The following is an 18,914-nucleotide window of genomic DNA, read 5'->3' as shown; positions in this document are numbered from 1 at the left end:
ACAGTTATGCAGGCCATATGCACCACACATCCCCGAGTCCTTGTCCAATTCCACATGCCATAGGCATGGAACCTATGGTTTTCCTATAGGGTGGGCCCCCCTTATGCACATTTACGGCATAACCACAAGGCAGAGAGCTCGTCCGCCTGAGGCAGCCCATGCCCGGCCCATGTGCTCCCTTAGATTATACAGATTGCTTCACATAGATTTCTTCAGAAACCACAAGCAGAAAACGACTGCTTTTGGTTTCCCTAGCTGTATTAATAACACCCCAAACACAGACAGAGTGTTGTAAATACAACAGTAGAAGGTTCACGGATGCGTCTGTAATTATAGGCACAATATGTACACATAAACCCAGGAGAGGCCTGGAGAAAGAGGGAGGAGCTGGCCAAGTTCCTGCTCACCTCGGAGTTGCTGGTTCCCTGAGTTTGCATTGGAGGGAGTGAGACCAAGACTGGTGTCAGGACAGGGGGACAGAGGCCATTGCCTTTATATGTTCAAGCAAAAGCCCTTGTCCTCGGTCCTCGCTTACCTGGCAAGTGTGGACATCTCCCTTGCTGACGCAGTTCTGGTTACCTTTCTCTTAGTCACCATGCTGCCGGGCTACTCTGATGTAGTTAGAATAATTTCGGCTGAAAGTAAATCTAGGGGTTGCTAAATATATCCTGGTGACCACATTGAGGATGGGAGGGTGAGGACTGGGATGAGGAAAGGTCTGGGTCCAGAACGTACAGAATGACCCCATAGTGAGTGGCAGAAATGCACTAAGCTTGTCAAATTAATGTGACGATGACCTCCCAGGGGCTCAGAGAACCCTCAGACTCTGGCTTATACATTTCCATCAGTGTTTCAAAGACTGTGAAATTGAAGATTTCAAAGACAAGTAATTTGTCCCAGGGACATGGAGAGCCCCGTAGAAGAAGGCACCTGGTTGCCAGGCTTTGATTCCCAGGCTGCCGGGGGACCCACGCCTGGCTCATCATCTTGCATCCAGGGGGAAATTGGCTTCCAAGATGTTTGGTCTAGAGGTCAAGGGGTGTGCTTTCTCTAGGAAAGCTTCTGTTAGTGTGGAGGTCCAAAGGCAGGTCGCAATTAGACAGCGTGGCGTAGAGTGCCAGGCTCAAAATTTCGGAGTCTGGGCTCCGTCCTGGAATCCTGAGGGTGTAGAGTTGAAGGAGGTTGCTTTGCATTTGATTTGGCCACACTCCTTGAAAACAAACAAACGCCCCACTTCAAAAATCTTCTCTCCTGTATTTATTTTCTAAATTAAAACTAATCATTTCGAAAGCCATTTGAGAATTTCAAAACCTCTGTGAAACAGATCAGAGGCTGAGGAGGAGAGAGAGTGGTGTCAGAAAACCAACCCCTCCCCCCCAACTCAGTTAGCTCACAGTTCAAACCACGTGGCGGCGTCAACTTTTAGACGATGTGCTGCGTGACCTTGGAAATTTCTGTGCCCGGGGCCTGTGCCTCACCCAGTGTTGCATCTGCCCGAGGGGGATGGTGCTGCAGCTGCTGTTGGCAAAGCACCTTGGGATCTGTAGATAGATGGAAGGCTCTCTGCCGATGTAATTAATGTATTAGGCCCGCAAAGCTCTTCTTGAGCAAAAGCAAGTTATCAATTTAAAAAGTAACAAGGCCCCATGGGATATTTATGTGCCTCTTTTAAAATCAGAGGTCTGGAAGGGGCCTGATAGGTCATCCTGACCGCCCCCTGCGTCTGAGGGGCCCTGGGACGGAGCTGCCTGCAATCAGCCTTTCCCTCTTGGCCTTCTCCTTCTCTTAGGAGTGCAGTCAGTCCTCCAATGAATGATGTTGAGTTTTCCAAAAATACCCTTTTTTAAACACCTCCTGGTAGAGGACTGGCCTCCCCTTATCCTTCTGATAGCTGTAATTGTGTTTCTTGTATATAAGATTAGGACAGTGACTCAAACCATCAGGTGGGCATGGGCATCAGCCTTCAGAAGTCGTGGGTATGACGGCACTGTCTCACCAGGGCTATGTGTTCAGAAGACGGCTGATGCCTTTTCCAAATTCACATCCCCCGGTTTAACTGCCCCCTCAGTTATAGCTGAGAAGAATCCAGGGCCCTGGGTAATTAAGTTTGCCCCTTATCCATTTGCCATGGGATGAGCTCAGACCTTTAGCCTCTCCACTTAGGAAGCTCAAGGCAAAATTTCATTATACATATGCTTGGAACCTTTTCTCTATCAGGCTCCCCTGGCTGGCTTCACCCAACTCCCTTGGGTGCTGAATTATCTCTGGGAGCTAAAACCAGCCTCCCTGGCGCTTTCAGCCTTGGTGCTAAATTCCCCATGCTTCCCAGACCACTGCTGTGTGCGGGGGCTGATGGGATGGAGCAAATGAGCAAGGGGTGTGGAAGGGCGTCCTGATTTCCCTGGGCTGGGAAACCATGCTCTCTGCCCAAACCCTAGAGGCCCCAGATGAGCACCAGCGCCCACGCCTCATCCAGTCAATTGTCAGGTTCTCTGCTCTGGCCGTTTTCGTTCTCCAGTTTACTGAGATTCCCCCGGAAGAGCTAGACAGGTGGCAGGTAGGCTCAAAAACCTCATTCCATGTACCTTTTCGGTGTCTCTGCTGCCCACCTGCAAGTTACAAAAAAAGAGGCAATGTCTCCTTTAGAAGGTGCTCCACGTGGAGGGCCCTTCCTACCCAGTTAGAATGTCTGCCCGCCCCCTGCCCCGCCCTCACAGGAGGATGTTGACCGTTCCCTCCAGCCCTTCACTGCTCTGTCGCTATGCTCTCCCCCACCCCATCTCTCCTCCAGCCCCCAATCCCCGAGCGGCCCTCCTCTCCTCTCCTCCCTGATGCTTTCCTGTCTCAGATCCTGAAACCCTAATCCTGTGAGTGTGCCGTGTGCCAGGGCTCAGCGTCTCCATGGGGGTAACATAATCCTGCGCACGCAGATGGGGATGTGCACACCCCTACCACAAACCGCCCCCCCGAAAGAAACCCACAGGCCTCCCCGCCCTGCACCCCATGACACGCGCCTGCTTCTCCCTCTCCTCCTTCACATTAGCAAAAAACAGCTTGATGACAAAAACAGCCCTAAAGTAAAGGAGGAGGAGGAGCCAGGAGGGCTTCGGTCATAGATGAGCGGTTGGTAGTTAGGGAACTGGCTTCGCCCCGCCCCCATCCTTACCCTCACTTAGATTCCCTCTCTCATACACGTGGGAGAGACACGTCCTTTCTGACTCTGTCTGGCTAAGTTCCCACATCCACTAGAATGAAAGCTTAAAAAAATTTTTTTACAGTCTTCAAGGAGGAGTTGTAAGAGAGAAATGTCAGGACCATGATTTAGAAACAGGGGGGAGGAAATGTCCATTATTTAACATCATTTTCCCCAAGTGCCGCAGTGCCCCCCCAACACACACACACCCCTCACCCCTCACCTCTTTCATGCAACCAATTAATTAGACAGGATGGCATTCATTGATTGACAGTTTACTTCTACGTGTAGATCCCATGGCTGGTTTCAGAGAATGTGCGAGGGCAGCGGGTGGGGAGGGGGCACAGGCCCCTGGGCTCTGCAGGGAGGATGAGTTGGTCTGCGTCCCTGGTTTCCATCCCTGGTTCCCGCACCTCCCGCCCTTCATTCCTGCCACCTCTCTCTCTGCTGCCTGCTTTGTCTTCCTCCTCCTCTGTGTCTGTACCAAGTAGATAGAAAAGGAGAACTTTGGGTGCAGTGAAACATTTATTAGTGGGGAGAAGTACTTTTCTTTTTTTTTAAGAAAGAAGTAGAACATTGCCTGCACACTTTCTACCTCAGGGCCCCAGCACTGGGCTGGCTTTGAAAATCTTTCTGCTTTCTTTGCAGTCCTTGGAGCTGGCTATATTCGAATATTTACAGAAAAATAGAAATAAACTGTAGGTCACATCATAGGTAATGAAGAGATGGGTGAGTGCAGACTGAACACCAAAGCCCTGCTCAAAGGGGAGGCTGCGTCTTCCACCAGGGACCTGCTCAGTGAGGGAAGCTGAACAGCCAGGGAGGCTGTGCTCAAAGGCTTCGGGGGACGTGGAGCGTCTCCACTGTCCTGGGCTCCGCGTTGTCGATGGCAGACAGTATAGTGTGCCGGTCCCTAAGAAAGGGACTTAGGTCTGGCAGAAAGTCCCCAGCCAGAGGCCTCGCGGGTAGGCAGGCCGAAATGCTCACTGTTCCCAGCTGCGCCAAAGTCACTGCATACTATTCACCGAGGACTCAAGCCAGAGTCAGCAGAGAGAGGTCTCTGTGACTCAAAAAGGAGTGGAAAAGAGAGAAAGGTTGGCCTTAGAAACCATCAGTGATGCTTTCAAATTATAATTTTCTTGTATTTTATATGGTATGACAGTCCACACCTTATGCGCTCACAGGCATGGTCAAAACATGTTGATTTTCTTTTCCTGGCGGGGGGTGGGGGGGATATAGATAATAACCGAACTGGGATGTTGGGTAGCAGCCAATTTAATTGGCAGGTGCCCCCCTCCCCCAGAGGTGCAAATCAGAAAACCCGTGAGGTGCTGCTGGTTTCAGATTCTGTCTCACTGAAAAGAAACCAAAGGTCCCGAGAATCAATTGCAAAGTGTTGGATTACGTTCAGAATGCAGCGAGATACCAAATGGATTATCCAAACCACTTTGTGCTCTGAGTTATTTGTTAAACTTGGTTTACAAAGATGCATTTGAAGAAATCTTTGTGTTCAACATAGCTTTTATATCTATAGATTTCTTTTCTCTATTCCCACCTCTTAAGAAAGCTAGGGTCACCTTGAACATACTTCTGGTTTTCCTTTGGGTGCTAAGGCAACCAAATTAGCATTCTTCTTTTAAAATTAACAAAAATGTATACCATCTGTGACATCCAGCTTTTCAAGCAGATGTTATAATTTGATGGCATTAGATATATGCCTTTCTGGGTGTACCTTATGCTGACAATCCACTGAGTTTTCTCAGAATTATGGACACCTCACTGCAAAGTTATGGCTTGAAAATGGTTGGCCTCGAGCTTGGACTTGGGAGCCAACGGCTTTCAGAACTGGTGCTCTCCCCATCTCACCAAGACCCACTTGTGACCTGTGACGTCGCTTCCCCTCCCACTTCTGTCCTGGGTATTACGTCGGCACTGGAGGCCGCAGGGAGGACTGGTGGACTGTACCATATCTATCGGCAAGCCTGTTATTGACTTCATTTTCCTGAAGGAGACACCAGGGTATCTAAGGTTTATTGACTTGCCTATAGTGACTCAGTGAGCCGGCAGGGCATAGGGCGTAAAACCAGTTTCCTGGCACTGCCTCTCATGCACACAACCCCTGACCTTACAATGCCTAGTCTGGAAGCCAAGAATCCATCTCAGAGGATTCGGCCAGAAAACTTATGAAAGGTGATTCTGAAACCACAGAAGCATTGAGAAAGTCATAAAGATGTATAATATATGATAGCATTTACCAGCCATAAATAGGGAGATGCAGGGAGAAAAATAGAGACCTTAAAATCCATTGGGCCAGGAGAAATAGAAAGTGCTTAATATTTCATTAAAATGGATTTTCATAAATTGCACTTTGATATCTTTGGACGAAAGACAATATGTAAGGCCCGAGGTGCTGTTATTTATTATTCTTCATTATTAATAATTTGAACTGTTAGGGAAGCACAGCCTCCACCAAGTACACTCTTCCTCTGAGTGGGTTCTGGTCACCACTCAAGGTGCATAAACGTCCACAGCACTTGTCCACACACCAGTTAGGCTGTCAGGGACTGTCAGCAGCTAAAATGCCCTGTGACAACGAGAACTCTCCTGGGGCAGTGCTAGATGGAAAACTCTTGTGAAGGCTTAGAATCTGGGGGGCAAAAAGGACCTTAGAAATCAACTCACACAGTCCCCTCCTTTAATAGAGGAGGAAGTTGGGGCTCACACTTTTGAGCTAATTAGCAGTAAAGTCTGTCTCCTGGCTCCTAGTTCAGTGGTTTGGGAGTCCCCTGGCCCCCACGTGCCACACTCAGAGTAAAAGGTGTATAAATAGTTTACTGAAATAAGATGGTATTCCTTTAACAAAGGGTCCCAGTTGCAGAGGGCAGAGGTCAAGAGCAAACAAGAAACCGAGAAGGGACTGGGCCCAGAACCATGAAGGGCTGTGAGGCCACATCGAAAGAGCCTGATTTGGTTCCAAGGGTGGGAGAAGCTGAACAAAATGGAATGGCTGCGTGAAGTTCAGTTTGAGCAGCCAGGCTGGGGCCTAGGGCAGACAGACCAAGTGCGTGCCTCCCTTCTGACTGCTGTCACTGTAGGCAGAGACCTGAGGGTGCTCCCTCAAAGCCTGTGACCATGTGCATCCATGGGAAGACCAGCCTTCTCCCTGGACGTGTACACATGAGTGAGCACACGCATGCAGCCACATTCACACACACCGGCCTCCCGAAGGCAGTCCAAAGACACAGTCATTTCCTCACTGAGGTAGGGGGAGAAAGGTTTCTTCATATTTTTCTGCCAAGGCTGAGAAATGAAGGGGTCAGATGAGATAAAATTGGATATTAAAAACATATAAGACATGCTGTGTTTCTAACTAAACAGCACCAGCGTGGTGTGTGAGCTGTGGATTGCAGCTGCGTTAAAGTTCAAATCCACTCAACGCTCCAATTATGCATTCACGTGGCCAACCAGGCCCCTCCCGTCCAACTCCTTGGCATCCCCTGATGGAGGCCACACACAGTCACTGTCATCATCCTCGGGGAGCTGGCCAGTGGTGGCCCCCCAACTGCTCACAGCACCCGTCCCGAAATAAGCAAAGTGCTGCATTTGCTTCCTCCTTGCCAAAACAAAACAAAAAACAAACACAAAGCCTCTGCCTCATGCTGAATTCTAGGATTCTGGGAGCACTGATTAATCTTCCCTGAATGGGTCCAGTTCCTCTCTCCCTTTCCTCAGAGCCACGGGATACTTTATAAGCCCCCAGGAAGCCAAGGAATGTGCATGGTGAAGTGGGGGCCTTCCTGGGCCCTGCTCCCTCCTTCCAGTCTTCCCCGTCTGAGACTAAGAGCCTCAGCACCTCTCTCCGCCTCTCTCTGCCGACCTTCTCCCGGGTGTCTGGCTCTTGCCCTCTTTCTGGGTGTTTCCTTGGCCATTGGCCTTCCCTGCTTGGTCTTTTTGCCCCTCTGTTCCCTCTGTCCCTATGCATAAAGCAGCCAGATGGAACTTGGGAGAGACGAGTGGTCAAGTCATCCTGCCTCTGTGCTCCCTGCAACCACCAAGGCAGCCGAGGAGGAAAGTGATGTCCTTGGGATCAGAACAGTCCAGGCTCCCCAGGACTCTGTGAGCTTAGCACCCGGAACAAGAGATTTAAACAGAATACAGTGGACTGGCAGAAACCTATTTCTCCCTCTCCCTTCCTCTATTTGTCTTAAGCAAGCCACTTCTCATTTGGTTGCAAAAGATGTGATGTCTCTTATCTCTTTGTCCTCACAACCAGGGGTGTGCTTTATGTTAAATGGCTCTAACTTTGGACCTTAGCAAGCAGGAAATGTGGTGGGGTCAAGGTTGCCAAAAGGCAGAGCTTCTGGTTACCCTTCCTGAGGAAGAAAGGACCACCTTGTTCATTAGCTCTGAGCGTCCGTGCTGTTCTTTGCTGTTTCCCAGAGCATTCTAAATTGAGATTGTAAACACACCAGGAAGAAGCTCTACACCCATTCGGTCCATGTTTGGAGACCCTAAGGGCTCCGTGACTTCCAGGCACCAACACCAACACTGCAAATGTATTAGAAGAGATGATGGTCCACCTAGGAACCACAGCCTATGCCCTAAAAACATGGTGAGGGCTTTGGGATCCAGACAGATGGCTCGGTTTCCTCATCAACAAAGTGGGAATAATAATACTTAACTTCGGGGTGTGGTGGATGCACTTGGCTCTAGAGAGGGTCTGGCTCCAAGGTGTTCCTATTCAGATACACCAGTTTCCCGGCCCGTCCGTGACCAAGCACTTGGCGCATCGACCCCCCTACCCGGGAGAAATTGCTAGCTGAGCCACAGCCGGCTGTGAGTAGATTTACAGTCACTTGATTATTGCAGCTATGACAGGTATGATTTAAAAGTGATGGTTGGTTACTTCGTCTTCCCCTCCGCCCTTATCCAGAAAACCAAAAGAAACTCACATATACTTGCTCCAGCTACTTTTTTAATGGAGAGCAAACACAAAAAAGCATAAGGTCCATATGGCCGTTATTGATTTGGGCCATCTGGTAGGCTAGGACTGGCTCCCACCATGTTGGATTAGAAGCTATTCCAAAAAGCCTTTCCTCCGGTAAGAGATGCATTGGTCAGATGGGGACAGGGATGGATTTCATTACAGAGTGGGGACTACAGCGAGCGGAAGTCAGAGGAGGATTCCAAGGGGACCGTCTGCAACCCTGACCCTACAACAAAGACCAGAGAGACCCAAGACCATGTTGACTGACGCAGGGGCCCTGGGGGTGGACGGTGCCTCCCACCCGTTCATGGCACAAGGAGGCCTCTAAGTAACTAACAAAAACAGTTGTGAAGCACTTCCTAATTATTAAATACCCTGCAAATATGACTATATGTCTGCAACATGAATACGGGGGAGAGGCAAGTTCAAGCTGGTGAGTGAGGTCCACAAGCCCTAAAAGATGACATTTCTGCTCCATTTTTAAAGGATATTCTGCTTCCCTCACACTTAGCTTCTTTGGTGTTTTTCTTTTCACAGTGCCCTCCTTGCTTGCTCTCAGCCCAGAGGCAAAATTTTCTTTGCCTCCGAAAGTTTTTGTGAAGACCGTTTATTGTTTTCAAGTTAAAGCTCTGTGAGAAATTAGATTTTTTTTTCATGGTGCTTCCAAAAACGCCCCAAACAACAAACCCACTGATTATTTTTAAACTTGAAGGAAATAAAATTCAACAGAACTTTCCCACCCCCTTCAAAGGCTGCACGGGTGGCCCAAGTACAAATGGGGATTTCATTCATGTGGTCTCGCGTCTTATGTTACAGGTATTCCAAGCCAACAACGATGCGACAGAGGTGGTTTTGAACAAGCTGCACACGCCGCTGCTGACGAGGTTCGTCCGGGTCCGTCCTCAGACCTGGCATTCGGGCATCGCCCTCCGGTTGGAGCTCTTTGGCTGCCGGGTCACAGGTGAGGGGGAGCTCCAGTGAGGTTGGGGAGCTGGTGGCATCCTGGGCTCTGCCAACAGCACGATTGCTCCGCATGACCTTTCTAGGATTGGCTCAAGGATGCAAGTCTTAGCAGAATTCCTCTATTCGTTCATTCATTCATTCATTCATTCACTCAGTATATACTTATCAGAAGTCTACTGTTTCTACTGGCTGACATTTATTGAATGCTAACTGGGTGCCAGGTTCCATTCTAAGCACTTCAGGTATGTTACCTTTTATAATCTTTGTAAGGACTCTATGGATTACATGTTATTATTACTCTCCATTTTAGAGCTGAGGAAACCAACTTGGAGGCACAGGTCCCTTTGGCAGTAAGCAGTAGAGCCAGGGTTTGAAACCAGGCAGTTTGAACTTAGAGCTCGGCTCCCAAATAACACTTTCTGCTGCCTCAGCTGGGGGCCAAGAGCTATGCAAGGCGTTGTGGATACAGTGATGAGCACAACAGACCCAACTCTGTAGGGACATCTGGACAAGTTGGGAAGACACAGCAATGCACAAAAAAACCTGTAAATGAAAGTAAAATCAAAACTATGATAAAGAACATTGTAGAGGACTTGACCCCACCTTGGAGGTCAGGAAAGAGGAGGACTTCCTTGAGGAAGTGGTGACTGAGCTGGGGGCAGAGGGCACACAGGCCTCACCTGGTAAAGACTAAAGGGAAGGTCCACCAGGGAGGGGTCACAGCTTGCTCAATGGCACAGGGACAGGATGGACCAAGAGAGAAAGTGAGGGAGTGGGCATGGAATCTGAGCTGAGACCCCCACGGTGCAATGTGGGGAAGAGATTGGAAGGACCATGGCTGGCACAGGGATGGCATCGGAAGGCTGGTGCAGTGGTGGGAAGGAGAGAAGATGGTGGCTGGCCAAGCCCCAGCCATTTACGAAGAGTCTGCCCCCTTTGTCTTGTAGACTAAGCCCAGAGCAAACCAGTTGCTTCTTTGGCCTGGAAGTGTCTTCTGTGTACATCTGCTCACCATCCTGTCCCCTAGTCGTTCCTTCCAGCTCAGACAGGGAGTGCTCCACGGTGAGACACTGTCTCAGGCTTCTATTAATAGTTAAAATACCTCACATATATATGCTCTCGGTATGTTTCACATGCCTTCTTTGCACACCATCTTGTCTACCATCCGTAACAACCCTGTGAGGTCAATGGAGCAGAACACCAAGACTCAGAGAGGATCAACAGCTTGCCCAACATCACCCAACCAGAAGGCGGCAGAACCAGAAACTGAGCCCACATTTTCTCAGTACAAATCCTCTGCTCTGGTCACCTTTGCACAAAGACTCAGCTTCCCTCGTGTGGGAGTGGTTCATCCTAGCCCTACGTAGGGGACTGTGTTTTGTCCCTTTCACATTGCTGTTCCAGTCAGCACAGGCTAACCAGCAAGGGCTCAGTTAAAACTCACTTTTCTGAAAAACTGAGAAGGGAGAGCCAGCAGGTTTGAAGAACTGGGGCCACCTGGAGGATCTGTAATTCGGCTTACAAGAGTCTAGCGCACACTGACGGTGGACCCTGCCTTCTCCGCGCACTCATTGGCTGCACAAACACTCTGCTATGGGCTGGCCCCATGCTGGAGCTGGGGCTGGAGAAGTGAGCACAACAGATGTGGTCTCTGCCATCATGGAACTTTCAGGCTAGTGGGCAAGGCAGATAATTCACAAAGACAAGTACCGGATAATTACAAACTGAGAAATGTGTCTGGAGGAAAAGAACGGGGGGCTCTGAGAAAGAGTGACTGCAGAAAGCTAACTGACTATCGCTCGAAAACTGGGGGACAGCCTTCTGAGCGTGTGGCACATAAGCTTGGCAGATGAGTAAAGGGTGGGGTGGTGACGGCCGAGGGGAGCAGCGTTTGGGGCTCGTGGGAAGGACAGAAAGTAGGAAGGGGCTATTATAACACCTGCGGAATAGAGATCTGACCCCAGGAAGGCTTCCCTCCAGCTGGGAAAACCATCACCAGGAACCTATGCTCAGCTGAGCTCCTGACTGTGCTCACCACCCTGGGGAGGGTCAGGGGCTGGTGTCACCAACAAGGATATGGGAGCCTGCGGCTGACAGCATTGGGTACTTAGACACGCCAGGCACAGGGCTGTGAGCTTTTGTATAATAACTAGCGGGATCCTTGCAACAACCCCCAAGGGGTCAGTACTACTATAGTCCTTCTTTAGACCTGGGAAACTGAGGCACCGAGCAATTCAATCATTTGTCCAAGGTCATACAGCTAGTAAGTGGCAGAGCAAACAAGAACCCAGGCAGCCTGGCTCCCACTCTCAGCTCTTAACTTCAACACTATTCTACTTTGAAATGCAAAGAATTAAGTGCTGACTGAAAGTGTTTGCTACCAGTGGGGTCTTTTTTACAGTTCCCGGATAACCGAGGGTGGTCCCCCCGTTGGTTGATACGGTGTCAGCCCTGACCTCTGGTGTCTTCCCTGCCTCTCCACAGATGCTCCCTGCTCCAACATGCTGGGGATGCTCTCGGGCCTCATCACCGACTCCCAGATCTCTGCCTCCTCCACCCGGGAGTACCTCTGGAGCCCCAGTGCCGCTCGCCTGGTCAGCAGCCGCTCAGGCTGGTTCCCTAGGATCCCTCAGGTCGAGCCAGGCGAGGAATGGCTTCAGGTGGACCTGGGAGTGCCCAAGACAGTGAAAGGTGTCATCATTCAGGGGGCCCGAGGAGGAGACAGCATCGCCGCAGTGGAAGCTAGGGCATTTGTGCGCAAATTCAAAGTCTCTTACAGCCTGAACGGCAAGGACTGGGAATACATCCAGGACCCCAAGACCCAGCAGCCGAAGGTAAGCCATCCCCAGAGGACTCTGGAACCCTCCCCTGGGTGGGCAGTTTAAGTTGGGGGTGCTGGTTTCCCACCTAGGTGCTCATCACCAAACCCCTCTATTCCAGACTAACAAATATTACTGAAGAGATTACTTTGTGCCGGGCACTGCACTAAATGCCTCCTTTTAATCATTATTATTTTAATCCTTAGAACATTTTTAGAAGACAGGCCCTTTTGCCAGACCCATTTTAGGGATGACAGATTGAGGCTCGACATCATGCACAGGGTCACACGGTGTCCCTGCGGTGTTTCCACGACCCAGGCCTCGCGAGTCTGATTCCAAAGCCTGAATGCCTTTCGGTCAAGTTTGATGCCCATTGTATTCTCTCTCAGATAAAGTTTCCTAACAATTGGCCAGACATCCAGAGGAGATGTGGTTTTTGGAGGCTAAACTATAGAAATGAAGGATATTACTTCCAAAAACAACTGTGTTTTTCTGAACGTTGCTGCCCTCCTGTGCAGTTTCCTAGTCTGGACTCTTCCCTCTTCCCCACCCCTCACGCCGAGGCCGGGCCGACCTCAAGCACAGGCCAGTGTAGCGCAGCCCTTCAGCTGGCAGAGAAGTGAGGGCCGGCCTCCCACGGGGCGCGGGGGGGCGGGGGGGGGGCCCAGGAAGGAGGGAAGACATCACATCCCTTCTCCAGGTTCATGTCCCAGTTAGCCGGACGTCCCCATCCTCACTTCTAAGTTACCCCCTAGTTTTCCTCAGGAGAACAGGGCCCGTAACAAGGAAAGGGGTATCACATGTCTCTGTCTAGCCCCTTCACTAAGAAAATGTTTTCATTCCTGACGCAGAGACGAGGGCTGGCTTGGAGGTTTTGTAATGCTGGTGTACACTCCCAGCTTGCAATTCCAGAGGCTTGGGAAGGGTTCAGGGCCTGGTAACCGGAACCTTCAGGGGATAGAGCAGAAGTTGGACCAGAGACGTCCCCAGGGAGAGCTGACCCCGGCTCTCCTTAACCACTGTGGGGGCCTGGGAAAGGAGATGGTCTTAGCCAGGGTCAGAGCCTGCCCTCCCCCTGACAGCCCCCCTGTTTTGGAACTGTGGAGCCAGGGCATCCCGCAGAGTGGGGTGATTCTGCAGCATTCCTGGGTGCGGATCTGCCACAACCCCTGGCTGCCCCTACACCAAACCAACATTCCCCTAAACCAGGGGCTCCCGGGTGTGCTCTGGGTTGGGTCCCCCACCTAATTTCCAGCAGGGCGGTCAGCCCACCGCCATCTGTTTCATGTTTTGGGGCTCTAGGGGAGTTATATTTTGGTGGAACTGACTCCACTAAAGCAGAGGTCTGGAGAACACAGCCTCTGCCCATCAGCGTGTGACCAGAAGGCGTCATTGTTAATCTAGAGACGGCAATGGCCGCTTTCCCTCCAGTCTCTCAGTGAACTTAGAACCTCAGTCAATGGGACTGTCTCAATCTAGGCTTTCAAAAATTAGAAAAAGAGCTTCTTTTCCCAAGCAACTGAGAACTTTGGAATGGGCAAGGCAGCCTAAACTCCCTTCTCTTCTCCCTGGCGCAGTCCAGCCGACGACTCATTTGGAGCCTAGTGCTTTTCTGAGCCCCCAGTTTCAGTCCCAGGGCAGAAGACAGGACCTGGCAATTGCCACTGACGTGGGCTCCCTGTTTTCCATGTTCCGGGCCGCTAACCACCTTCCCAAGGAATAAGAAAGAGCCTTGGTCTGAGAACAGAGCACCCATGGATCGTGATGTGCAGCGATCTTGAATCAACCATGATGCTGCCTTCTGGTTGGATGTAAAGGGTGGGAAGGAGAAAAGGGGAGGAAAGGGAAGGAAGGGATGATGGAGGAGGCGGTCCCTCATAGGAAGGGCTGAGCACCCTGACTCCCCTGCAGCTGTTTGAAGGGAACATGCACTACGATACGCCTGACATCCGAAGGTTCGACCCCGTCCCTGCGCAGTACGTGCGGGTGTACCCTGAGAGGTGGTCGCCAGCGGGAATCGGGATGCGGCTGGAGGTGCTTGGCTGTGACTGGACAGGTAAGGCCCCCCCTTGTCAAGATGCTCGAGGAGGAGTTCAGACCGTGATGTGGATGGGGCCAGAAGGGACCCTCATCTCCAGTTGAAACCCTATTAGCCCCAAACTCTGCAGAGCTGCCTCCCCTGGGCCCCGCCATGTTCTCCGGCCTCAGGCCATGGGGACCACAGCCTCTGGCCTTGGGACAATTTCTCAAGGGAGGGGGGGTTTTGTCATTTTTAAAGGATGATTTCAGCTCTCCAGCCCGAGTCTCAAAAACAAATCAGAACCACACACTACCCACCCAAATTCAATTAGACCCTGACTCTTCAGGCCAGGGAGCTGTGGCTGTTGATTTAGGGAAAGAAAAAAACCCTCATGATAATAAAGTAATTGGTTTATGTCTGAATCTGGCCTCCAGATGTCAGTGGCTAAGAGACTGCATTTTCATTTCGAAGCCACATCTGTAAAAGGTATTCATTTGCTCAGGAGGGACCCTGTTGCTGGGCACTGCTTCCCAGTGTGCGGTGGGAGACTGCTTATTCCTGCCCCTGCCAGGCAGCCCAGGTCTGCTGAGTACACACGCCCACTCTCGTATTTGCCAGGAAGGGCCTGGTCCTTCTGAGTCGGACCCCAACTTTCCTCTGGGCACCGGCCCTCCCTCCTCCACAGAGCTGACACTGGGTCTCCCCTGGGCACCCACACTGCCTGTCAGAAGGGGCCACATGAGCCCCATGCCAGGGGGCCCCAGGTGTCTCCATTTTCCTGTCTGTGCCGTACCTGTCACCAGCTCCCCCAGCAGGGTGGCCTGAAGGATAATAAGGGCATGCCAGAGAAGTGCTTTTGGCTCCCGGGGAGGAAAGTGCCTCCCGTGTGCCAGCTGTGGTGGTGCAGAGGAGGAGGCCCGCTGAGGCGCGCAGGTGGGATCCCGCCCAGATTAGCCTCTTCTCAGATGGAAGGCAGCGCCAATGCACACACTAAGTGGGAAGGCACTTTACTCCCCATCGGGCAGGACTAAGGCCAACTTTCCCTGCTGCCGGCTGAGTGTGCATTACCTGTCCGCTTGAGGTGCTGAAAACTCTCCCTCCAGCAGCGACACAAGCTGGTGGCATTTACGGCCTCCGTGGAGTCAGAGTATTAGAGTCACGAGACCCAGGAGCCTCTGGGCCAGTGGCTTTCAAATGTTTTTAACTGTCACCCACAACTTAAAATAAATTTATGCAACAACCCACTTGACCTACAAGCACACGAGTGTGCACGCACACACACGCACACGCAAGCACACCCACGTATGGGCCCGGGGGGAATAGTGTGTTATCTCACAGATTGCCATGCACAAGCCCTGCCTTTGCCCATCACTGGTGGCGTAACTTCAGACAGGGTGCTTCGTCTCCCACCAGGTCAGTCAGCTTAGCAGAAAGATGGGTGTGAAAGTGCCAGAGCCACGCCCCCTCAGGCGATTGTTAGGGGCCAATGAGATGACAGGCTGCAAGCACTTGGACTGCTGCCTGGCACCTGAGGTGTCAGGATACGTGAACAGGACTGACAGAAGATTCCCGAAGCAGAGCTCATCCTCACCATGTCTCCACATCTGTGCACTTTGACATAGTGTCGTTCCTACCTTTCAAATGCTGGTCTCCACCCATTAAATTGACTCCACAACCTACTAATGAGGGCAACGTATGGTTCGATAAGAAATCATAAATCTAAGCCAACCCCTCTTTCACAGACAAGGAAACTGAGTCCCAGAAAGAGGAAACGACTGGCCAGAGGTCGCTCAGCTCGCTGGGGGCCGACACATTCCCCTGCTCTCCTCGGCCCCTCTGTGCCATGCCTCTCCCAGCCTGGCCCCGCTCTTTGACTGGCTGGACAGTTGCAAATTGCCTTTTCCACTTAATACTCCCCCACCCCAACCTGGCCCAAATTACACTGGTGATGGTCAGCAACAGGTTTCTCATTTCAAAGTCCTGCCTGGTCATTCCTCGGAAGATCAGAGTTGGGGCCGGCCTCCCTCCCTTTGAAGTCTCAGACATCTGGTTTCGATTGCAGTTTAACGGCCAGTTACCTCGGAGCGCCCAGTACAAACACAGTGGTCACAGAGGCCGGCTGCCGTTTCTTCACTGTCAGTCACACACCCTGCCCACTTGTTCCTTTCAGCCCCCTGTGCCCCTGGGTTTAACGTCATCGCCACCAACCAGCTCACCCGTTTTGCTACCTAACATTTCCAGAAGCTGCTCTGCTAGGGCACGTGGCTTTCTTGCTTTTCACATGTCGGTCCATTTCTGCATCTCATCCTTGGTTCGCTTCTTCATCCCCACCCCAGAAGGGTCCCAGGAAAATAATGCATTGAGTCGCTGCAGCTAAATAATTTGACAGGGCTGCCTCACCTGTTGGCTGGTTAGTGTTTCAAATGATTACTTCTTGCCTTACTGCCTGGAGTTTGCTTTACAAATGAGTCTGAGATTCTGTGACACAGTGACAAATTTGAACTTACAAATTAGGACGCTGCGAGGTTATTTGCTATTTACTGTGATCCAGAGGCAGACACAGCAAAGGGAAGTGTGAAAGGTTATGTGCATGGTACTTAATAGCAAAAAGATGGAAAGTCAACCGTGAGAAAGCTATTCAGCGTATTTAGTGATTTCTTTTCAGCTCCTGGCTTTATTAAATGGTGTCCTGAAGGGGGCCTGACAAAGACGCCTAATCACACGCAGTAATGCCAAGGAACACATGTAAAAGTGGGAGGGGCAATGCACAAGCTTATTGGGGAGTCTCATTGGAGCTCTGGGGCAAAGACCCCACCCACAGCACAGGGACTGGAAAACCAGTTACCAGAACTCCTTTTTGCCCCACCAAGGGCCTGACTCACAACATTATATTCATTTCATAAATGGTTGCTGAATGAATGAGTGGAGTGAGCAAATAAACAAGTGAATAGATGGGTGAATGAATTGCCTGGGTCAGAACTGACTTCCTGCAGCTAGGTTTGACCCAGCCCAGTTTTGTTGCATTCTGCTTCTTATAATATTTTGAATAAGTTGCCAGCATTGATACGTCTGGAGGTCTTCTATGGGGGTTGTTGAGTTCATGTGGGCAAAATTTTTTTTTGCAAGATCTGGGCACATTGGGCCACCTCCCCACCCCATTCCACCCCCACCCCTCAGAGCCTCAATCTACTGGAGCAGTCATGGTGGCCTCCTTTAAACCAGTGTCCCCTCTGCCACCCTCTGTCCCACACTTGACTCTCCTCAACCTCCAGCCATTTATCCTGGTTTACAGTAGCTATTTGCCTCCAGGAAGCATTTGAATCTGCCCCACCTGTGACCTAAAGGTACAGCCCCCAATTATTTCCATCAAATGGAGTCTGAGTCCCTTTGAATCTATATTCCTTTCTATTCACTTCTGTGCAAACATGACAACGGTGTCTAGGGTCACACCTCCCAAGCGGCTGGCTTTGCTTATGGCTTTGGTGACGGTGCTGCTGATTATCTTGTTATAGGCGGGCCTCCTAGGTCAGGTTAGCTTTGGTTCAGAAAGTTCCGTCTGACTCAGAAAGCTGAAAGGAGGCAGTCTGTTCCACCTGAGAGCAGGGGTGAGGCGCACCGCCCAAGGGGAAGTGCACAGATGGGCCTTTCCATGGGATGGAAGCTGTCTTTGTTAAGCACCGAGATTTTCTCAGACCACTTTTGATGGGCACCATTCGTTTTGTGCCTGTGCCAAGCCACACTTCTGCCCTAAACAGAGCACCTTAGCATGGCTGAGCCCCACCTCTGGGCCATAGTGCCCACATTCGCTAACGCCTCGCTCAGCCCGTGTGCCACCACAGGGCCTCTGGTGTACATTAAGGAGCATGCATCCCTCTCTCTCGGGCCTGCTCTCTGGGCTGTTTCTTCAGCTCGGGTCCATTTTTGTTCAACTCACACAATGCTCCTGACATCATTCACATGGCACACAGAGGTGACTTCGGAGAGTGTGTGTACGTCCATCTTCATTTTCCTTCCTTTTCCTTCTCTGGTAGTGCACACTTAGGGAGGAAACTTAGTTTTGGGCGTCTTCCTCCAGCTGCATTTCGATGCAAGCTGCTGCACGCAACATTCACGCCCCTTCCTTTGCCTCTACGCAGATGCAAAGCCTACAGTAGAGACACTGGGACCCACCGTGAAGAGCGAAGAGACCACCACCCCGTACCCCATCGATGAGGAGGCCACGGAGTGCGGAGAGAACTGCAGCTTTGAGGATGGTGAGGATGGGGTCAAAGTCCTATTTCACCCAGGGTGCATGGGTGCCAACCAGTGGGGGTGGCAACTGAGCTATGGCTGGGGCAGGAACTTGGAGGTCCCCTGGGTCAGAGATCAGGGGGTGTGTGTCTCAGGGGCTTGGAGCAGTGGCTGTTCACAAGCAGTCCGGAAGCATTCAGATACCGGAACAGCCTGAGCAGCCACATGGGCATGGAGCCTCCTCTGAGAGATCTTCTCTAGCCCTCACTTTGCTCTGCAGAATCCGCACCTGTGGTCCTTTTTCCTCCTACTAAGCCAGGTCTTCACCACAGTCAGGTGACCATCTGGATGACTATCTGGCGTGGTTCATGGAGCGCAGTGGTCTGGTTAACCCAGCAGTTAACCATGCCTCACTTGTTTTTCGCTCTGTCTTTCACTGCTGATTGAAAAAGTAATAATCACGACTCCGTGAGATAGCGCATCCTGCATGAGGGGAGGGGAGGTCAGTGAGGTCAAAGGCAGGAAGGGAGAGAGGCACTTCGACCTGCCTTCAGAACGCAGGGCCTCCTCCTGGTCGCATGGGAAACCCGATTGCTTTCATTTCGCCTTCTAAACACACCCACCTTAGATAAAACAGTCGGCAGGCCCGGAATCGCAGCGGTGCATTTCAAATCATGCCACTAAGGTTACCGAGTATGAGAA

General features: G+C 51.1%; 1 protein-coding gene across 4 annotated transcripts in view; it reads left to right on the top strand.

Annotated features, from left to right (window-relative positions):
* NRP2 (neuropilin 2) overlaps positions 1–18,914 on the top strand; it is a 114,964-nt gene that overhangs the window by 51,472 nt on the left and 44,578 nt on the right. For all 4 annotated transcript variants that reach the window (XM_037043518.1, XM_037043517.1, XM_037043519.1 and 1 more), the window contains exons 8-11: positions 8,997–9,141; positions 11,628–11,977; positions 13,874–14,018; positions 18,119–18,235. In XM_037043518.1, the coding sequence (XP_036899413.1) occupies positions 8,997–9,141; positions 11,628–11,977; positions 13,874–14,018; positions 18,119–18,235 (757 nt within the window). The remainder of the gene's footprint in view (positions 1–8,996; positions 9,142–11,627; positions 11,978–13,873; positions 14,019–18,118; positions 18,236–18,914) is intronic.

The sequence above is a fragment of the Sturnira hondurensis genome, unplaced genomic scaffold (assembly GCF_014824575.4).
Source record: "Sturnira hondurensis isolate 20B ecotype Veracruz unplaced genomic scaffold, ASM1482457v3 Scaffold0004136, whole genome shotgun sequence".
Classification (NCBI taxonomy): domain Eukaryota; kingdom Metazoa; phylum Chordata; class Mammalia; order Chiroptera; family Phyllostomidae; genus Sturnira; species Sturnira hondurensis.
Note: the sequence above shows the minus strand (reverse complement) of the source record. Positions and strands in the feature narration are given on the sequence as shown.